Source organism: Symsagittifera roscoffensis, chromosome 7 (assembly GCF_963678635.1).
Source record: "Symsagittifera roscoffensis chromosome 7, txSymRosc1.1, whole genome shotgun sequence".
In the NCBI taxonomy this organism is placed as follows: Eukaryota; Metazoa; Xenacoelomorpha; order Acoela; family Convolutidae; genus Symsagittifera; species Symsagittifera roscoffensis.
This window is the reverse complement of record NC_087068.1, coordinates 59,472,186-59,494,592: the sequence shown is the minus strand read 5'-3', so window position 1 is coordinate 59,494,592 and position 22,407 is coordinate 59,472,186. Positions and strand designations below refer to the sequence as shown.

General features: G+C 34.7%; 2 protein-coding genes across 3 annotated transcripts; both read right to left on the bottom strand.

Moving 5' to 3' along the window:
• Window positions 1–2,142: 2,142 nt before the first annotated feature.
• LOC134851291 (uncharacterized) lies at window positions 2,143–22,189 on the bottom strand. Of its 2 annotated transcripts, none has more exons than XM_063867305.1 (5): window positions 21,664–22,189; window positions 21,387–21,519; window positions 20,885–21,096; window positions 20,406–20,542; window positions 2,143–2,319 (listed from the first exon to the last, which is right to left on the bottom strand). In XM_063867305.1, the coding sequence occupies exons 1-5, from the start codon at window positions 21,875–21,877 to the stop codon at window positions 2,143–2,145; spliced, it is 873 nt and encodes a 290-aa protein (XP_063723375.1). In that variant the 5' UTR covers window positions 21,878–22,189. The 2 variants fall into 2 exon arrangements, with proteins under 2 accessions (XP_063723375.1, XP_063723376.1); XM_063867306.1 differs by lacking the exon at window positions 2,143–2,319 and adding an exon at window positions 16,977–17,737.
• LOC134851277 (uncharacterized) lies at window positions 3,269–6,806 on the bottom strand. Its single transcript, XM_063867283.1, has 6 exons — window positions 6,333–6,806; window positions 6,059–6,191; window positions 5,568–5,700; window positions 4,506–4,717; window positions 4,029–4,165; window positions 3,269–3,283 (listed from the first exon to the last, which is right to left on the bottom strand). The coding sequence occupies exons 3-6, from the start codon at window positions 5,675–5,677 to the stop codon at window positions 3,269–3,271; spliced, it is 474 nt and encodes a 157-aa protein (XP_063723353.1). The 5' UTR covers window positions 5,678–5,700; window positions 6,059–6,191; window positions 6,333–6,806.
• Window positions 22,190–22,407: the final 218 nt, after the last annotated feature.

The following is a 22,407-nucleotide window of genomic DNA, read 5'->3' as shown; positions in this document are numbered from 1 at the left end:
AAGTAAAATGAAAAATGCAGAAAAAAATCTAAAAAAAACAAAACTTAGCTACTTATCGCATTCGAACTTACAATTTTGAGGTTTAAACACTCACGCTGTGTTCTCTCAGCCACGGAGGCTTATCAATAATCAAACATTAGCCACAAATAAAGCAGAAGTACAGACGTTATTAAAACAATAATACAGCTATTGATTATAGCGAAAGTGCCAATAAATGAGCATTTTATTTGCGAATTAGCTTTGAAAACAAGGAAAGCTCAAACTTCAACACTACGCTCGCTAGCTTGAAAGTGTAACATTTTTTTGCGTTGAGATTTCTTGAATTTTGAATTGGTTCGAATTAATGTTTTTTTAGTTTAGGTAAAATTAATTTGCGTTGAAAAAATCAATATGACTTTTGATTGACCTCATTTTTTAAAATTCTTCTGAAAGTTCAAGTATTTTCATTACGAATTTATGTAGCTCTCGTTGTCTTTTTTTTTACGAGATATTGTCTAGTAAAACCATAAATTTTTTTCAGGTGAAAATACGTAAACCTTCGTAAGAAGGTAATACAAAGCTGATTGAAACACGGGCATAATAATATTTGATTCAAACTTTTAAAAAAACGATATGCGTTAAAGAATAGATTGTGTGCCACCATTGAGCAAAGTTGAGTCGAGTTCGTTAAAATTCAAATCATAATTTTTGGTTCTAACAATCAATGATGGACAACATATCTCTCAACGTTCTGGACTCTATTTTGATTTTTGTATCGCTGTTATCTCTGAGGCAGACGAGGAAGGAGTAATAATTTATAGAAAAAAATAAACGCTTTTAAGCAGAAATTTTTTCTGTGTAAACAAAACAACCTGCTTTTTTCCGTGGTAAAATTGTCGTGATAATGACCCTTTTTATTCCAGCTTTTGACGAGAATTTGGAATATTTGAGCTGATTTAAGCTTTTGTTCTCCAGACAAATTGCAACTTTGATTTATAGTCTAAAAGAGAATAATGGCCAATAAAAGTTTTCATAAAGTAATGGTAACTTTGGGCAGTTGATACGCTCGAGAAATTTCTCTTAATAACTAGTTCAAGCAACATAGTTCGAACTGAAATCTATCCGATTGGAAATGAGAAAACTAATTGAAAAAAAATGGCGTTGATTTTCGCAAAACTGATTATTTTGTTGGTTAAGTTGTGTGTCGGCTGCTGTGATAGACCTGAAGCTAGGAGTGAAATGAGAGCGTGTCCTCACACACTATCGTTGCCATCGGATGGGATCGATCACACAATCTGAGGACCTCCATGGAAATTTTTACCGCTATGCGAAGAATGAGAATGTTTCTTTTTGTTTAAGATTTATTTTGAATTTATTTAACGTTTTTTTTTGTTTAATTAGGTTTATTGTTAGAAACTAACTTAAAAATAGGAAAGCGCTGTGAACGATTCCTTTACAGTTTTTCTCGTATACAAACTTGACCGAAAAGTTGAATTGGAAAGCGCCTGCACCCGTTGCACACTAAAATCTACCGAATCCGAAATTATACTTCTACAACTGCAAAGTTATTCTTACAAAACCTTTAGTTTGTCAGAAAATGAATGAGGCCATAAATATAAAGCAATAAGAATGCGGCAGAAGGGGCCCTCATCGACTAATAAATTGAACTAAGGATGAATCTAAAATAAAATACCAAAATGGCTACAAATAGCACCTTCAGCCGGTAAGTTAGTAGACCTTGTGCACATTGAATAACACATATACGTTAGCATTTTTTGCTCCTAATTAAATTGTGGTTTGCAGGGGTTTCGGTAAGTACACTCTAAACATTGTGCAAAACTACATGCAAAACGAATTGATTTCTTCTGACTTTCGAAAAGCGTTTTTCAGGGTGTTTGTGCTCTAAATTTGTGCTCAGGGAGGTTTTTCGTTTTTTCTTGTGCAAACTCTGTGTAAGCGTTTACCTGCATTTACAGTTTCCCTGCATTTGTTACAGTGTTTTTCTATGTGTTTATTTTAATCCAATTAAGCTTTCTACAGACCAAAAAATTCCGGTTTTTGATGCTTTTTTGATAAGCATGTAAAAGTATAATGAGATTATGGCAAATCTGGTTAGCGTTCGCAGTTTATATCAGTTTTGAAAAAAAAATTGATACACTATCACTAGGGTCGGGTATTTGTTCGTGGGTTGCTGTCATTGTCCGCGGTTTGTTTCCACATACGCAGTGAAACAAATAGAAAAAGAAGGCCAAAGAAGGTCACAATAGCGAGCACGACAGCAATAGGAATGACTATGATGATGTCCGTTTTGCCTCTAGCTACGACGTTTATCTCCGATGGCTAAAATACACAGTTTTTTAGGGATTTTAGTCAAATTGAAAATCTACTTTAGACACTTTAAATTACTAAAATTATGGTTGTTGATCAGAAATTGTAAAAAATTGAGAACATTTTTCTTTTCATTGATTGTTTGGACATTTTTTTAAATAAAAACTTTCCAATAATTAGAAACACCTAATGCCATGCAATTGAGCAGAGCATGAACTGAAAAAAATCTCGATTGCTGTTAAATATAATTTTGTGTTTTTTCCCATTCTCAAAAAAAACTGCTTCTAAAATTTTTTGTTAGATTTATCTAGGGAACTGAGCGACAAGTAAACATACTAAACATACTAAGTAAAGAACAAATTTTTTGTTGCATAAAAAATCTGACAGCAAGTTATCATTTATTTCCCACCGTATTGTTGCAGTATATTGCGGCAGCTTTTTTTCGACACTAAAAAAAATGTTTTAAAAAGTTGTCCGATTCCCAACAGAAACGCAAGCGAAGGCTTCATTATGATCTGAAATTGATACATCAAACAAATTTTAAACGATATTGAGTGTTTTTTAGCCATGATTATGACTGTTTTTTCTCAAAGAAACTTCAATTTGAAAAAATGGACCAATAAATAAATTCTCTATGCTAAACGCGTAATTCTCTCGCTCAACGCGTAATTATTTAAGCTCAACACGAAAAAAAAACTTGTTTTGAGAAATTCAGACCAAAATGCTCCAATTGCTCCAATTGCAATGCTCAAAATTGCGTCAATTATTTTGAACCACTTGCTTTTTTATACAGAGAGCTCATGGCTTCATATGAAGGTTTTCTACAGAATGATTTGAATTGACCGAACAACGTTAAAAACTTCAAACTCGGTTTTCTTAAATTGCTTAATTTATGTATTTTGTTTTGAGAAATTCAGACCAAAAAGCTCTTTCAAAATTGCGTCATTGTGGCTTTGTTAGTTTAACAGGAGTTACGCTGAAACTAAAGAGTTGCTTGATGAAAAACTTAGATCAGAAAAAACCTCCTACACAACACAGCCCAACAAAGTTCTGGAAAAAATTCGATTTCATTTTGATTTTGTTTTGTCCGGATAAATTAGATTACCACTGTACCATACTAGATATACAAGCGATGTTACTCCAAACTTTTTGCTGTTACTCCAAAAATATCTGCCACATTTATTTTTTTTTGTTTTTCTAGTCACTTTGTGACTAAAACTGTTGTTCATCTTGCCAATTTTAATAAGAGCGTCGAAGTTTCAGGCTTTTTGTTTAATCTTTTTTTTCAAGAAAACGGTCGAAACATTCTGATTTTTTTTGCCAGCAACCTCCTTTCTTTGTTCTTAATTGCTATACTAAAAAAAATTTTTAAAAGATTGGGCTCAGAAAAAAAGTATATCAAACCAATTGCGTTTGAGAAAACTGTTGAGATTGAAAAAATAGGGCTGAAAGAAACGTAGGTTAAAATTTAGACGATGTTGAAAATTTTTGAACTCACAAACTTTATAACTTTTTATATTACTTTCCAATTGACCGTTTGAAATAGGTTGCTTAGAGAATCAAACACGAAAATAAATATTTTGCTAGTCATTTTTGTTGTCTATTTAATTAGTTTTTTGTTAAATTTTTTGTTTTAAAGCTAAAACTTTGGAAACCTTAACAACTGACAGTCAGAATTTTTGCCCTAAAACGAGCATTATTGTTATTCCTGCAAGACTTACAAGCTCATTAATAACAAATCTGTCTAATGTAAGATCCATATCTCCGATTATCTGTCTTTCTTGGTGCGGTTCTCGTCTCGGACCCGAGTAGTCAGTTGGGAGTTCACTAATCCAGACCATTATTTGGATCATTTGACCTGAAACAATCTTAGTTTTAACTCAACGATTTCTAAGTGCCTCATCTACCACTTGCCTAACATCCCGGAAACTAGCGACCTAAGCGGATATAACGAGGCGCACTTTTTTTCGTTTGTGTTGAAAAGTCATCTGCTTTCGTACCATTTTCAAGTTCCTCTGTAAAATATTAGCAATATTTTCCTTTTGTCCGTTTTTTGTTTGCTAGAGTCAACTTTTAATTGGCTATTGGACTCCATAATGAAATTACCATAATATGCCCTGTCCCTCAAAACCTATCACTGCCGTGAGTGCGGTAACTTTTCTATTCGGAGAAGTCTGCAATATTGTAAACCGACTTACTGGACGAGAGAACTGTCAAGTTGAACTCATTCAGCTGCAAACAGAACATGATGTTGTTCTGTCCGGTCGAATAGTTCAAGTTCAACTGACCCAACAAGAACTCCGTTTGAGTTCGTTCGAACTCAATCGGCCATCCTCGTGCACTCAGTTTCCCCTCTATTATCAGTGCAACTAGAATTCCTTGGAGATTAGAGACGTCATTCCATCTTCTTCTGAACAACAATCATTCGTGATAGAAACAACTACTAAATTCAACCATTAAGCATTCAATCGACATTTTTCTCGTGCAAGCTGATTTTATTGTTCCGACTTTCGATACGAAAGTAACGGAATATTTGTGCTCGGGGTGGGTTTTTTTTTCTTCAGACAAATTTCGACTTTTTAACTAGCCAATTTTGTTGGATTTTTTTTGTTCCGACTTTCGATACAAAAGTAACAAAATATTTGTGCTCGGGTTTTTTTTGGTTTTTTTTTCTTCAGACAAACTTCAGACAGACTTTTTAACTAGCCATTTTTGACGGAATTTTTTTATATCATTCAAAAGATATTGTTGTCTTGAGCTTAAATTTGAAAAGATATTTCATCTGTGACCATTTTTCGTAAAGTTATGGGGGTTTAAAGATGGTTCCAAATTGGTTCAAGAAAGCTTATATGCCATAATTGGTATAATAATCGGAGCGAAATCTATCTTTTTGTACTTTATATGGCGTGTGGGAGGATGACTTTCATAAAAATTTTAAAATTTTAGAAAAAAAATTTCATTTTATTTTCTTATTTTTATTTTTTTTTGTTATTAGTGCTCATGAAACCTCAAAAGGCAGTCGGAACATCCAGGGCTTTGCCCTGATACAAGCAGTCTTGTTTGCTTTCAAAAAAGTAATTGTAAGGTTATTTTGCGAAGTTTTTCATTGAAGTTGAAAGGTCTCAGTTTGTCGAGACTCAACAGAAGACTTGTTTGTGAATTGGCAATAATTCCCTGTTATTTTGCTACATATTGACATTGAGAGGAAACTAAATTTCTCATCTCCTCTCTTTTCACATGATTGGAGAAAAGAAACTTACTGAATATGGGTGTTTTCCAAGCAAATGGACCCATTCCCAACATCCTTCGTCATCCGCATTTCCGATGTGTCCAAACTGGGCGTCTCCTGTTTCGGAGTGTACAAAATCATCTTACACTCCGACCAATTCTACCCTTAAACAGGTGTTGTCGTTTATATTCTATGACGAGCCAACTTAAGAATGACATGTAACACTCTGAGTTCAAAATGCTCATGGTCTGATATTTGACTGCACTTATAGTTTTTTGGAGGGTCATGGTTTGGAAGGTCACAGTTACCTGTAAAATAGTGACCCCTTGACCATATCAGTGTAAGCTTATTTTTGTGAAGTTTTTCATTGAAGTTGAAAGGTCTCAGTTTGTCGAGACTCAACAGAAGACTTGTTTATGAATTGGCAATAATTCTCTGATTATTTTGCTGCAGGTTGACCTTGAGAGGAAACTAAACTTTTCATCTCCTCTATTTTCACATGATAAGAGAGAAAAAACTTACTAAATTTGGATCCTTTCCAAACAAATGGAGCCATTCCCAACATCTTTCTTCATCCGCATTTGCGATGTGTCCAAACTGGGTGTGGTCTGTTTCGGAGTGTAGAGACTCATCTTACACTCCGACCCATTGTACCCTTAAACATGTGTTGCCAAGTTTAGTCTGCCTCGAAGCAAGTTAACAAGGCATATACAACATAATACTGTTAGGAATGATCATAGTCTGTTACTTTCACGTCTCCTATGTTCTGTTTGCTCATGAGGAGTGTGAAAGTTACCTGGGTGATAATGTCCGGAGATCCACGAGAACCCAGATTGACTCCGACCTTGTTCGCTTCTGAGTGAGTGCGAGGAATGAGTTGGAGCTCCCAACTGGTTCTCAGCTGAAGAAGCTCTGTCCTTCTGATATTTTCCATCGTTCCGAAGCTCTGCGCTATTTGCACAGAAAATAATTGACAGCAAGAACAGAAACATAAGTGGGAGCATGGCTGCACCTTCTATGTGTAAGAACCAATTTGGGAAATCTTGTAATAATAAAAGAAAGCGGATACAGCTTTAGAGGGAGAAAATTAATTGGAGTTGTGTGATGAATACTATGCAAACACGTGATATAGCTTTCAAAAAAATTTGAAGTAGATCTGGCAAACTTTGGAAACGTGAAGTTTTGAGAAATTATATCCAGCAGTGGATACGAGCTGTGAAAAATAAAGATAGTTTTGTATGCGATAAGTCGAAAACAAGCATAAATTGATGGAACTGATAATTGGCTATAAGTATAAAATAATGAAGTTAAAACAGCAATCAGTGCCGATGTGGACATAATAACGTTGTTTTGAATGAACGTCATAGTTTTATAAATAAAAAATGTGCACACATTTTGAAATTAGTGCGTCTGTCTCACCAAAGCACGTGTTATTGAATCTCATGAATCTGATGAACGTACGGCAATGTTCACATGACAAGTTGCATATTGCGTGGCCACTATGGTAGAAAGAGTTCTAGAAAGTTCTAGAAGGTTCTAGAATGTTGTTCAGCGTCATTGATTAATTCGGAGTGCAGCCAGTATTTAGACAGCCGCGTATTCATTCTCGTCAGTATTTAGACAAATACTGTATGAACCAATCAGAATCGAGAAAAGACCTAAATAAACCAAAATAAATCATAATTATTTATTAATTTCTTCTTTGTCTCGATTCTGATTGGCTGAAACAGTATTTGTCTAAATACTGACCAGTCTGCTTACGCGGTTGTCTGAATACTGACCAGTCTGCATACGCGGTTGTCTAAATACTGATATGTAACCGATTAATTTATTGTACGTACGTTAATGGGGGCTATTCTCATGCGCGAAAAAACTTGTGCGCGAAAAATCGAAAACAAAATTAGCCGAAAGTCAATTTTTAAAAGAAGCAGTTGCCATTCAATTACAAAGAAGTAAACGAAGAAACAGTTTATTTTTCCTTACGAAACCCTTGAAATGAAAAAACTTGTCCCAATTTTGCGGCGGTCAATGACAATATTTGGGTTTTGCATATTTCTGCCGTTTTTATATTCAGCCAATCTCAATACCTCAGTCCATGGAATTGTTTACTTTCTTTCCAAGTTTTAGATTACTGAAATCTGATTGGCTGATTTTTTTTTGCACATTCGGACTTTCGCGCATTGAAATTAAGACAAATCCTATGCGGTGCGTTTGTCTTACCAAAGCATGTTTTATTGAATTTGATGTACGTACGTTAATATTCACATGACAAGTTGGATTTTGTGTGGCCACTATAGTAGAAAAAAGTTCTAGAAAGTAAAAACAGCAATCAGTGCCGGTAAAACTGCAATCAGTGCCAATGTGGACATATTTTCGTTGTTTTGAATGAATTTCATCAGTTTTATAAATAAAATGTGCACATATATTGAAGTTAAGACAAATCCTGTGCGGTGCGTCTGTCTTACCAAAGCACGTATTATTGAATCTGATAAATCTGATGTACGTACGTTAGTATTCACATGCAAGGTGATGTACGTACGTTATTATTCACAATCTGATTAATCTGATGTACGTACGTTAATATTCACAATCTGATGAATGTTGTTCAGCGTCATTGATTAATTCATTGTACATCAAAAATAGCGGTCCGATAGTGGTTCCACGATAAACCTTCTAGAACATTTGGTCCTATTTGACCTGCTATTTGTCCTACTATACCTTGCCAACAGTTGATACCAGCTGTAAAAATAGTTTCTCCGTGCAAACTGTTTTTACAGCTCGTATCCACTGCTTGAGTAAAGTAAACAAGGTCGGAGTAAAGTAAAGTTCCAGTAAAAGTGAAATATTTTCCAAGACTCGCTGTTTTGGCGGGGGAAAATTTCGAAGACCCAGTTTGAGCGTGTTTTCAGCAATGGTTTCTGGTTGATAACATTGAAAAGACCTAGAATGAAAGTGCGAGAATATGATTTTGCAAAAAACTAACTAACATTTGGATTACGATCGATATTCTCAAAAAAATAATCATCTTTGACGGATTATAACCGATTGCTTAATCACAAACTGTATTTATAACCGACTCGCAGCCTTGGGTTTTTTAGTTGTTCAAGCAAATGTTTACATAGCCAAAAAAATTAAGATCACAGGGGAAAGTCGGGGAGAACTTGAAGGGTAACCTTGGTGGTAATTTTTGGCGATATTGCGTCCATTGAAAAATTCATACTAATTGTTTTGTTTATACTTGTTGCCCCCCACCAACTAAACTTTTTATAATAACTCCAACTATTTTCATTTCCCCTTTAGCACTACTTTCACCTTGCCAGCATTTACCGTAAAAGTACGTGGAAATTACACTAATTTCATGTCCCCACCACTTCCCCTAAAATGCACACACACATACCTTCAACAACACCCTATCCGAAAAGTCTCAGATAATTTTTTGTGGTAGCTGATTTTGCGTGAATAACAATCGAAGTAAAAAACTGAAAGAAACCCAAATACAAAGTTCCTCACTATCTTTCAAATGGTCGGAGCAATAATTTGCTAGCTTTTTTCGCGTCCATATACACTTGCTATATTACCACTAACAAAAAAAACCACACAAATGTGTGAAGTTTCTTTTAAAAAATCTATGCGTTCCGATCTTTGTTTTCGGATGTGCATTAATTTTTTTATATTTGCAGTATCAGATACCACGAATAATATCACTGTTCAATAAATGTTTTTGTGTCGAGAAAAACTGGTTTGAAAATCTTGAGTTTTAACCCAATTTCGAGCACTAAAAGCAAGCGAGCAAGCTTTTTTAATAAAATGCAGGATCACATTATTATATTCATAATGAGCTTTGGTTTTTTTCCGATTAACAGCCAAATGCCCCTTGAAAAAACATTAGGGTCGGTCAGCTAATTTTTGCTCCTTGTCTATCACATTTGCACTAGATGACGCCCGTCCCATCATACTTGCCCACAAATATGTACAGTCGGTTGAAGTAGCCCTACTCGAAAACATCCACAACATCAAACTGAATCACTAACCAATCGCATGTTTAAGAAAGTCCAATGGTACTCAAATCAGGTTAAACCAAGATTAAAACTGGATAAATTGTTCTTTTGAAACCCACGTTCAAATTTTATTCGAAGACCAAAACATCAAAAGAAAAACCTAAAACACAACAATCTATTTTGATAGAAAGACACAAACAAAGACAAATATAGAAAATCGTCTAATAAAAAAATTGAACACGAAAAGAGACTCTGCTCAAAGAGACGACAATAATTATCCCCTTCTGGCATAACCCACCAGAATAACGTCGCTCGAAGTACATGCGTTCACCATAGGCTACGACGGCGATCCACAATTTTTGCTTGGAGTGGCTCCATAGTGAGCAACTCTTTTAAAATAACCGAAACTAAATAAAAACGCTTTTGCGAAAGCAACTACTAAAAATAATAACTAAAACTGATCTCACTAACAAGATGTAGATTTAAAAATGCAATGTAGGAACGAGCATCAAAGGAAGATGTAAACTCGGTGATATTCCGAGTTTGGAACGGCATTTCAATTGGTCTGTTGCCGTATTCAAAACCCCCACAGGATTTAAAGTATGGACACAAAATCGCAGCAAAGGTACCCATTGAAGCAGCACAATGGCCAACCCGATGTTGACTTCACATACAGATTCTGGTCACTTGGCGCTTCACACAGAGAAGTCAAAAACTCCACTTTGAACGTAGTCTCGCCCTAGCTTAACGAAAACTGCACAACATTGCACTCAAGTGAATCTAGAGTAAACGAGACCCACTTCTGCAACCCGAGCAACTGTGCCCCTTCTCTCTATGAAGACAATTACTTGGAACTACCAACAGACGTTTCTCTCCTCTCCTTCACGCAGTCACTGCAAAAAATAAACCACTCCAAGAAACAAGAAATCTCTTCATCCATCCTACACTGCAATAAAAATGTAAAATTTAACACTCTTTAAGCCCCGGATGGGTGGAGCCAGTTCAAATCTAGTACTTATATCCAATTATTTTTTATATCCCCTTTAAATTAGTATAAATTGGCGCCAACGGCGCCTTTAGAAAAATTTAAAGATCCATCATCAAAAATGGATGAGAGTCCAACACTGGAATTTTAGGGTCGATAACTGAGGGGGAGGGGCGTCCGCCCCCCTAAATCCGCCCCTGAAGAGAAACGTGGATATTACTTATGAATCATTCTACTCACTACTCTATTGTTCACTATTTGAAATTTAAATCTGTTTTCAGGAGATTTCTTCTGACTTTCCAAAAGCGTTTTTCAGGGTGTTCGTGCTCTAAATTTGTGCTCAGGGAGGTTCTGATTGGCTGATTTTTTTCCACATTCGGACCTTCGCGCATTGAAATTAAGACAAATCATATGCGGTGCGTTTGTCTTACCAAAGCATGTTTTATTGAATCTGATGTACGTACGTTAATATTCACATGACAAGTTGGATATTGTGTGGCCACTATAGTAGAAAAAAATTCTAGAAAGTAAAAACAGCAATCAGTGCCCGTAAAACTGCAATCAGTGCCGATGTGGACATATTTTCGTTGTTTTGAATGAAAGTCATCAGTTTTATAAATAAAAATGTGCACATATATTGAAGTTAAGACAAATCCTGTGCGGTGCGTCTGTCTTACCAAAGCACGTATTATTGAATCTGATAAATCTGATGTACGTACGTTAGTATTCACATGCAAGGTGATGTACGTACGTTATTAATCACAATCTGATGAATCTGATGTACGTACGTTAATATTCACAATCTGATGAATGTTCTTCAGCGTCATTGATTAATTCATTGTACATCAAAAATAGCGGCCCGATAGTGGTTCCACTATAAACCTTCGAGAACTTTTGGTCCTATTTGACCTGCTATTTGTCCTACTATACCTTGCCAACAGTTGATACGAGCTGTAAAAATAGTTTCTCCGTGCAAACAGTTTTTACAGCTCGTATCCACTGCTTGAGTAAAGTAAACAAGGTCGGAGTAAAGTAAAGTTCCACTAAAAGTGAATTATTTTCCAAGACTCGCTGCTTTGGCGGGGGAAAATTTCGAAGACCCAGTTTGAGCGTGTTTTCAGCAATGGTTTCTGGTTGATAACATTGAAAAGACCTAGAATGAAAGTGCGAGAATATGATTTTGCAAAAAACTAACTAGCATTTGGATTACGATCGATATTCTCAAAAAAAATAATCATTTTTGACGGATTATAACCGATTGCTTAATCACAAATTGTATTTATAATCGATTCGCAACCTTGGGTTTTTTAAATTTTTCCAGCAAATGTTTACATAGCCAAAAAAAAATTAAGATCACAGGGGAAAGTCGGGGAGAACTTGAAGGGTAACCTTGGTGGTAATTTTTGACGATATTGCGTCCATTGAAAAATTCATACTAATTGTTTTGTTTATACTTGTTGCCCCCCCACCAACTAAACTTTTTATAATAACTCCAACTATTTTCATTTCCCCTTTAGCACTACTTTCACCTTGCCAGCATTTACCGTAAACGTACGTGAAAATTACACTAATTTCATGTCCCCACCACTTCCCCTAAAATGCACACACACATACCTTCAACAACACCCTATCCGAAAAGTCTCAGATAATTTTTTGTGGTAGCTGATTTTGCGTGAATAACAATCGAAGTAAAAAACTGAAAGAAACCCAAATACAAAGTTCCTCACTATCTTTCAAATGGTCGGAGCAATAATTTGCTAGCTTTTTACGCGTCTATATACTCTTGCTCTATTACCATTTACAAAAAAAACCACACAAGTTTGTGAAGTTTCTTTTAAAAAATCTATGCGTTCCGATCTTCGAAAACGGAGAAGAACTTTGTTTTCGGATGTGCATTAATTTTTTTATATGCAGTATCAGATACCACGAATAATATTACTGTTCAATAAATGTTTTTGTGTCGAGAAAAACTGGTTTAAAATCTTGAGTTTTAACCCAATTTCGAGCATTAAAAGCAAGCGAGCAGGCTTTTTTAATAAATTGCAGGATCACATGATTATATTCATAATGAGCTTTGGTTTTTTTCCGATTAACAGCCAAATGCCCCTTGAAAAAACATTAGGGTCGGTCAGCCCAAAATGGATAAATTAAAAAATCAAAAGGTTTTCCACCGCACTTCACAAAAATCAATTTAACACCTTAGGTTGAACCCGAACACTAAATAGATTCATGGCACAACGAGCTAACGGTTTTCTATTAACCATTACGATCATACTGTCGCCAGATATACGGAAGATTCCCCGCATTTTGATGATCCTAACATTAACCCTCAACTAACTGAAAATTTCTTCGTCAAATAAGATTATTTTTAGTATTATTTTTAAATTAGATTAAATTTAGTAACTTGCACGGTATTCTCCGTACTTATGCGTATTAAGATCCGGTCCGACAGATGAACAAATTTTGCTCCTTGTCTATCACATTTGCACTAGATGACGCCCGTCCCATCATACTTGCCCACAAATATGTACAGTCGGTTGAAGTAGCCCTACTCGAAAACATCCACAACATCAAACTGAATCACTAACCAATCGCATGTTTAAGAAAGTCCAATGGTACTCAAATCAGGTTAAACCAAGATTAAAACTGGATAAATTGTTCTTTTGAAACCCACGTTCAAATTTTATTCGAAGACCAAAACATCAAAAGAAAAACCTAAAACACAACAATCTATTTTGATAGAAAGACACAAACAAAGACAAATATAGAAAATCGTCTAATAAAAAAATTGAACACGAAAAGAGACTCTGCTCAAAGAGACGACAATAATTATCCCCTTCTGGCATAACCCACCAGAATAACGTCGCTCGAAGTACATGCGTTCACCATAGGCTACGACGGCGATCCACAATTTTTGCTTGGAGTGGCTCCATAGTGAGCAACTCTTTTAAAATAACCGAAACTAAATAAAAACGCTTTTGCGAAAGCAACTACTAAAAATAATAACTAAAACTGATCTCACTAACAAGATGTAGATTTAAAAATGCAATGTAGGAACGAGCATCAAAGGAAGATGTAAACTCGGTGATATTCCGAGTTTGGAACGGCATTTCAATTGGTCTGTTGCCGTATTCAAAACCCCCACAGGATTTAAAGTATGGACACAAAATCGCAGCAAAGGTACCCATTGAAGCAGCACAATGGCCAACCCGATGTTGACTTCACATACAGATCCTGGTCACTTGGCGCTTCACACAGAGAAGTCAAAAACTCCACTTTGAACGTAGTCTCGCCCTAGCTTAACGAAAACTGCACAACATTGCACTCAAGTGAATCTAGAGTAAACGAGACCCACTTCTGCAACCCGAGCAACTGTGCCCCTTCTCTCTATGAAGACAATTACTTGGAACTACCAACAGACGTTTCTCTCCTCTCCTTCACGCAGTCACTGCAAAAAATAAACCACTCCAAGAAACAAGAAATCTCTTCATCCATCCTACACTGCAATAAAAATGTAAAATTTAACACTCTTTAAGCCCCGGATGGGTGGAGCCAGTTCAAATCTAGTACTTATATCCAATTATATTTTATATCCCCTTTAAATTAGTATAAATTGGCGCCAAAGGCGCCTTTAGAAAAATTTAAAGATCCATCATCAAAAATGGATGAGAGTCCAACACTGGAATTTTAGGGTCGATAACTGAGGGGGAGGGGCGTCCGCCCCCCTAAATCCGCCCCTGAAGAGAAACGTGGATATTACTTATGAATCATTCTACTCACTACTCTATTGTTCACTATTTGAAATTTAAATCTGTTTTCAGGAGATCTACGATAACTGTTTATCAAAGAAAAAAGGTTCACGCTGAGATCTTGTTGTAAATTTTTTGATAGGAAATGTTAAATTGTTACATGTTTTGTCATATTTTGTGCTTTATTGTTTCTTTTTACAGTTTTTAACTATCTGCCAGCTTTCTATCTTACAACATCCGAATACCCGATACGAAATATCTAAAAGAAAACATTGTTTTGGAAAACGTACCAGCAAATTGACAACAATTGACTCAAAATCTGTCAGCAAGTAAAACTTTTTTCTCAGAGCATTAAAACAATTAAACTGAACCACTAGAGCTTAAGATCAGCTTAAAATGAACTACGAGAGCTACGATAACAGTATCAATTAAACAGTTTGGCTCACACTTTTAAAAGTAGATGGAGATTTTTTTGTAATTAACTTTTAGGTAGGCAACTTGAAAATATGACAAGAGTTCTCTTTTTTTAGTGTTTATAAATTTGAAGCTATCATGAATTCTCCAGAAACATATTTAAACATCCGAATACTCGTAAGAAACCTAGTCTTCAGTTTTATTTTGAAAAAATTACTTGAAAATTGGCAACATTCGGCTCCAAATCATTTATTTAATTAACCTACTAAAAACTCGATTCTTTATAAATTGCTAAAATGACTCCCTTCATTAATTCTAGTTTGAAAACCCTGTAAAATTTCTAATAACGTTGCCATGTTTTGAAAAAATGAACAACATTCAGTTGAATAGTGGAATTCCAAATTTAGGACAAAAAAATCCTGAAAAATAAATTGAACCCTAGTTTTAACCAATTTTTATATCATATTTATCATCCAATGAGCCTTTAAGACAATGTTTTATCAATGAGACAATCGTGGTTCACCAATTGAGTATCCTTTTTGAAGTATATTTGAAATAGGTGATCAATGATAACTGTATAAACCGAAGATCAAAAAGGCTTAAAAACAAATGTGAACAGATTTTAACCCTTGCTTGCACACACATACCAAAGAAAAATTATTAATTTTTTTAGTGAGAGCTTAATTCCAAACTAACAAAATTAGTTTAAGTTCATTTTTTGTTTCTAATTTTATCATAAGTTTTTCAAAATTGAATTAATTTTATAGATAAAATGCTAAAGTTAATATTAAATAAAAATTACTGTTTCTGACAAAGAGGCAAGACTGACCATTGCAAAAAACTAAGGAGAATGCGACAAAAACGCAGTTTCATAAAGCAAAATGAAAATTGTAGAAAAAAATCTGAAAATAGCTTTGCTACTTATCGCATTCGAACTTACAATTTTGAGGTTTAAACACTCACGCTGTGTTCTCTCAGCCACGGAGGCTTATCAATAATCAAACAATAGCCACCAATAAAGCAGCAGTACAGACGTTATGAAAAACAATAATACAATTAGTGATTATAGCGAAAGTAACAATAAATTAGAATTTTATTTGCGAGTTAGCTTTGAAAACATGGAAAGCTCAAACTCAAACACTACGCTCGCTAGCTTGATAGTGTAACATTTTTTTTGCGTTGAGATTTCTTGACTTTTAAATTGGTTCGAATGAAGGTTTTTTATAATTTAGGTAAAATTAATTTGCGTTGAAAAAATCAATATGACTTTTGATTGACCTCATTTTTTAAAAATCTTCTGAAAGTTCAAGTATTTTAATTACGAATTTATGTAGCTCTCGTTGTCTTTTTTTACAAGATATTGTCTAGTAAAACCATAAATTTTTTTTCAGGTGAAAATACGTAAACCTTCGTAAGAAGGTAATACAAAGCTAGTTGAAACACGGGCATAATAATATTTGATTCAAACTTTTAAAAAAACGATATGCGTTAAAGAATAGATTGTGTGCCACCATTGAGCAAAGTCGAGTCGAGTTCATTAAAATTTAAATCATAATTTTTGATTCTAACAATCAATGATGGACAACATATCTCTCAACGTTTTGGACTCTACTTTGATTTTTGTATCGCTGTTATTTCTGAGGCAGACGAGGAAGGAGTAATAATTTAAAGAAAAAAATAAACGCTTTTAAGCAGAAATTTTTTCTGTGTAAACAAAACAACCTGCTTCTTTCCGTGGCCAAATTTTCGTAATAATGACGCCTTTTATTCCAGCTTTTGACGAGAATTTGGAATACTTGAGCTGATTTAAGCTTTTGTTCTCCAGATAAATTGCACCTTTGATTTATAGTCTGAAAGAGAATAATGCCCAATAAAGTTTTCATAAAGTAATGGTAACTTTGGGGTAGTTGATACGCTCGAGATTTTCAAATTTCTATTAATAACTAGTTCAAGCAACATAGTTCGAACTGAAATCTATCCAATTGGAAATGAGAAAACTAATTGAAAAAAAATGGCGTTGATTTTCGCAAAACCGATTATTTTGTTGTTTAAGTTGCGTGTCGGTGGGTGGAATTGTGGTTTCACTATTGCATCACAATTGCAGCCTAAATCGGTCAGGCTGTGATAGACCTGAAGCTAGGAGTGAAATGAGAGCGTGTCCTCACACACTATCGTTGCCATCGGAGGGGATCGATAACACGATCTGAGGATCTCCATGGAATTTTTTACCGCTATGCGAAGAATGAGAATGTTTCTTTTTTTAAAGATTTATTTTAAATTTATTTAACGTTTTTTTTGGTTTAATTAGGTTTATTCTTAGCAACTAACTTAAAAATAGGCAGCGCTGTTAACGACTTCATTTACAGTTTTTCTCGTATACAAATCAATCGACTAATAAATTGAACTAAGGATGAATCTAAAATAAAATACCAAACTGGCTACAAATAGCACCTTCAGCCGGCAAGTTAGTAGACCTTGTGCACATTGAATAACACATATACATTAGCATTTTTTGCTCTTAATTAAATTGTGGTTTGCAGGGGTTTCGGTAAGTACACTCTAAACATTGTGCAAAACTACATGCAAAACTAGTTGACTTCTTCTGACTTTCGAAAAGCGTTTTTCAGGGTGTTTGTGCTCTAAATTTGTGCTCAGGGAGGTTTTTCGTTTTTTCTTGTGAAAACTCTGTGCAAGCGTTTACCTGCATTTACAGTTTACCTGCATTTTTTACATGTAGTGTTTTTCTATGTGTTTATTTTAATGCATTTAAACTTTCTACTGACCAAAAAGTTCCGGTTTTTATGCTTTTTTGAAAAGCATGTAAAAGTATAGTGAGATTATGGCAATTATGGTTAGCATTCGCAGTTTATATCAGTTTTGAAAAAATAAATTGATACACTATCACTAGGGTCGGGTATTTGTTCGTGGGTTGCTGTCATTGTCCGCGGTTTGTGTTCCACATACGCAGTGAAACAAACAGAAAAAGAAGGCCAAAGAAGGTCACAATAGCGAGCACGACAGCAATGGGAATGACTATGATGTTTATCTCCGATGGCTAAAATACACAGTTTTTTAGGGATTTTAGTCAAATTGAAAATCTACTTTAGAAACTTGAAATTAGTAATTTATGGTTGTTGATCAGAAATTGTATAAAATTGAGAACATTTTTCTTTTCATTGATTGTTTGGACATTTTCTTAAAGAAAAATTTTCCAATAATTAGAATCACCTAATGCCATGCAATTGAGCAGAGCATGAATTGAAAAGAATCTCGATTGCTGTTAAATGTAATTTTGTGTTATTTCCCATTCTCATAAAAACTGCTTCTGAAATCCTTTGTTAGATTTATCTAGGGAACTGAGTACAATGAAACATACTAAATTTGAAAATAGTAAAGTAAAGAACAACTTGTTTGTTGCATAATAAATCTGACAGCAAGTTGTCATTAATTTCCCGCCGTATTGTTGCAGTATATTGCGGCAGCTTTTTTTCAACACTAAAAAAAGACAAGACTGCTCGTATCAGGGCGAAGCCCTGAATGTTCCGACTGCTTTTTAAGGTTTATGAAGCAGCAGTAATAACATAAAAAAAACTAAATGAAATAAAAGAAAATGAAATTTTTTTCTTCTAAAATTTGAAATTTTTATGAAAAGTATCTCCCCACACGCCATTTAAAGTACAAAAAGATAGATTTCGTTCCTTGTAACAAATCAATTATGGCAAATAAGCTTCGTTCAACCAATTTGGGACGATTTATAAGAAGGATTAAACCTCCGCTTACGCGTTAATCGCGCGTTAATTGTCCAAAATGGCCTAAATGGCAATCTTTAAACCCTCAAACTTTATGAAAAATGATGACAGGTGAAATATCTTTTCAGATTTAAGCTCAGGACAACAATACCTTTTGAATGATATAAAAAACTCCGTCATAAATGGCTAGTTAAAAGGCGAAATTTGTCTGAAGAAAAAAAAAACCCACCCCGAGCACGTATCGAAAGTCGGAACAAAAATGTTTGAGAAAGTTGTCCGATTCCCAGCAGAAAAGTATAAGACGGCTTCATTATGATATGACATTGATACAAACAAATTTTAAACGATATTGAGAGTTTTTGAGCCATGATTCTGAATGTTTTTTTTTTCTCAAAGTAACTTCAATTTGAAAAAATGGACCATTTATTAAATTTTCTGTGCTGAATGCGTAATTCTCTCGCTCAACGCGTAATTATCTAAGCTCAACGCGAAAAAAAAACGTTCAAATTTGGAGCAAGGCAATATCTCAAATATTTCTTGCTTCAACGTGAAATAACGTTAATGGCTGTCTAAAATCGTCTGTTAATCTTAAACTTTTACAAGCGCGACATCAATTTACAAAGCCATCAGCGCCGTTCAAATTTTTTCGAATTTTTTAAAATTATTTTGAACCACTTGCACTTTTATACAGAGAGCTCATGGCTTCATATGAAAGTTTTCTACAGAATGATTCGAATTAACCGAACAACGTTAAAAACTTCAAACTCGGTTTTCTTAAATTGCGTAATTTATGTAATTTGTTTTGAGAAATTCACACCAAAATACTCTTTCAAAATTGCGTCATTGTGGCTTTATTAGTTCAACAAGAATTACGCTGAAATTACAGAGTTGCTTGATAAAAAAGTTTTATCAGAAAAAACCTCTCACACAACACAGCCCAACAAAATTCTGAAAAGATTCGATTTTATTTTGATTTTGTTTTGTCCGGATAAATTAGATTACCACTGTACCATACCAGATATACAAGCGCTGTTACTCTAAATATAACGTTACTCTAATGCGCTGTTACTCCAAATATAACTCTAAAGTAAAGACTTTCTGATAAAATTCATTAAAATGTTGCCAAAAAAACATATTTAGAAAGCTTAGTTTTCTAATACAACGAACATCTTAATAAAATTGTTCTCGTTGCTTTTCAAAAAATCTGACGTCCCATTTTTTCTAACTCTAGCTATTTTTTTCACTGTTAAGCTGATCTGATGATTACAACTACGTGTATTCAAGTTACACGTTTTTCATTTTTTTTACTTATAGAAAACTGATGAGCCGTGAACTTTCTATTCAAGCCCTGAAAACTTAAACTTTCTCAGGTAAAACAAATTTTCGGAGTTTGAAGCGCCATTTTTGGAATAAAAAACTACAAAAATATCTGCCAAATTTATTTTTACTGTTTTTCTAGTCACTTTGTGACTAAAACTGTTGTTCATCTTGCCAATTTTAATAAGTTTCAGGCTTTTTGTTTAATCTTTTTTTTTCAAGAAAATGGTCGAAACATTCTGATTTTTTTTTGCCAGCAACCACCTTTCTTTGTTCTTAATTGCTATACTGAAAATAATTTTAAAAAAGATTGGGCTCAGAAAAAAAAGTATATCAAACCAATTGCGGGTGAGAAAACTGTTGAGGTTGAAAAAATAGGGCTGAAAGAAACGTAGGTTAAAATTTGGACGATGTTGAAAATTTTTGAACTCATAAACTTTATAATTTTTTATATTATTTTCCAATTGACCGTTTGAAATGCGTTGTTTAGAGAGTCGAACACGAAAATAATTTTTTTTGCAAGTCATTTTTGTTGTCTATTTAACTAGTTTATTGTTAAATTTTTTGTTTTAAAGCTAAACCTTTTGAAACCTTAACAAATGGCAGTCAGAATTTTTGCCCTAAAACGAGCATTATTGTTATTCCTGCAAGATTTACCAGCTCACAAATAACAAATCTGTCCGATTTATGATCCATATCTCCGATTATCTGTCTTGCCTGGTGCGGTTCACGTCTCGAACCGGAGTAGTCAATTGGGAGTTCACTAATCCAGACCATTATTTGGATCATTTGACCTGCAACAATCTGAGTTTTAACTCAATGATTTTTAAGTGCCTCATCTACCACTTGCCTAACATCCCGGAAACTATCGATCTAAGCGGATATAACGAAGCGCACTTTTTTTTTCGTTTGTGTTGAAAAGTCATCTGCTTTTGTACCATTTTCATGTTCCTCTGTAAAATATTAGCAATATTTTCATTTTGTCAGTTTTTTGTTTGCTAGAGTTAATTTTTATTTGCTATTGGACTCCATAATGAAATTACCATAATATGCCCTGTACCCTCATAACCTATCACTGTCGTGAGTGCGGTAACTTTTCTATTCGGAGAAGTCTGCAATATTGTTAACCGACTTACTGGACGAGAGAACTGTCAAGTTGAACTCATTCAGCTGCAAACAGAACAAGATGTTGTTCAGTCCGGTCGAATAGTTCAAGTTCAACTGACCCAACAAGAACTCCGTTTGAGTTCGTTCGAACTCAATCGGCCATCCTCGTGCACTCAGTTTCCCCTCTATTATCAGCTCAACTAGAATTCCTTGGAGATTAGAGACGTCTTTCCATCGTTTTCTGAACAATATTCATTCGTGATAGAAACAACTACTAAATCCAACCATTAAGCATTCAATCGACAATTTTCTCGTGCAAGTTGATTTTATTTCTTTTTGAAAAAGTAAGTGTTGGCTTATTTTTGTGAAGTTTTTCATTGAAGATGAAAAGTCTCAGTTTGTCGAGACTCAACAGAAGACTTGTTTATGAGTGGGCAATAATTCCCTGTTAATTTGCTGCAGATTGACATTGAGAGGAAACTAAACTTTTCATCTCCCCTATTTTCACATGATAAGAGAGAAAAAACTTACTGAATTTGGATCCTTTCCAAACAAATGGACCCATTCCCAAGATCTTTCGTCATCCGCATTTCCGATGTGTCCAAACTGGGTGTTGTCTGTTTCGGAGTGTATAGACTCGTCTTACAATCTGACCCATTGTACCCTTAAACAGGTGTTGTCATTTATATTCTATGACGAGCCAACTTAAGACTGACATGTAACACTCTGTGTTCAAAATGCACATGGTCTGATATTTGACTGCACTTATAATTTTTTGGAGGGTCATGGTTTGGAAGGTCACAGTTACCTGTAAAATAGTGACCCCTTGACCATATAAACCCAGATCGGTCCCGCTCTTTCTGGCAGCTGAGTGGATGAAGCTGCAGTGCCGGAGATCCAAACTGATTTGCGGCTGCTTCTGCTCTGTTTTTCGGCTCGTTTAGATTGTTGTGGAGTTCTCCACTGCCAGTCTCGACGATGGTTGCTATCATCGCTAATACGAAAATCCAAGATGGGAACATAATTAAAGCAATTTAGAGACAATGCTTATAAATTGTGTGAGAAGGCAGTTTTGAGATTTTATAAAGGTGATTTAAACTTCTATAGGAGTAAATGATATATTTTTGAAAAGCACTTGTCGCTGGTTGAAAATATGAAAAAATAAATTAATTGGTCAAATTATACTCTAATTGGTCTGCGAGCGTTTTTTTGACTCTTTCGACAGTATGAGAACATATTTATACATATGTAAGATATACGACATGTCGACTTGTCCTGATTACCTCTATTCAAAAATCTAAGTTTTAGCATTACTTTTTGATGACTAGCTTTGATCATTGTGAGGTCATAAGTAATTGAATCAATTCTCATACGTCATTGAAGCAGAAAGTCTTATGAATACGTTGAAGTCGGAGAGAAAACTTACCATTTATGGTGTTTGTGATATGATACAAAAACGGCATTTGTCAGTCAAACTGGCTTGTTTGTTTTGACAATCTTGCGCAATATGAGCACATGCGTAGTTCTGTATGGCGCCCATTATTTAACAATG

Excerpts from the sequence above, each read along its gene's own strand:
- LOC134851277 (XM_063867283.1), bottom strand. The coding sequence starts at position 5,677 with ATGATTTTGTACACTCCGAAACAGGAGACGCCCAGTTTGGACACATCG. Across the intron at positions 4,718-5,567 it reads TTGGAAAACACCCATATTCA|AAGAAGATGGAATGACGTCT; the intron begins GTAAGTTTCTTT and ends ATTGTTGTTCAG. Across the intron at positions 4,166-4,505 it reads CTTGACAGTTCTCTCGTCCA|GTCAAATGATCCAAATAATG; the intron begins GTAAGTCGGTTT and ends AGATTGTTTCAG.
- LOC134851291 (XM_063867305.1), bottom strand. The coding sequence starts at position 21,877 with ATGTTCCCATCTTGGATTTTCGTATTAGCGATGATAGCAACCATCGTC. Across the intron at positions 21,520-21,663 it reads AAGGGGTCACTATTTTACAG|GGTACAATGGGTCAGATTGT; the intron begins GTAACTGTGACC and ends CACCTGTTTAAG. Across the intron at positions 2,320-20,405 it reads GATTTGTTATTTGTGAGCTG|CCATCGGAGATAAACGTCGT; the intron begins GTAAATCTTGCA and ends TGTGTATTTTAG.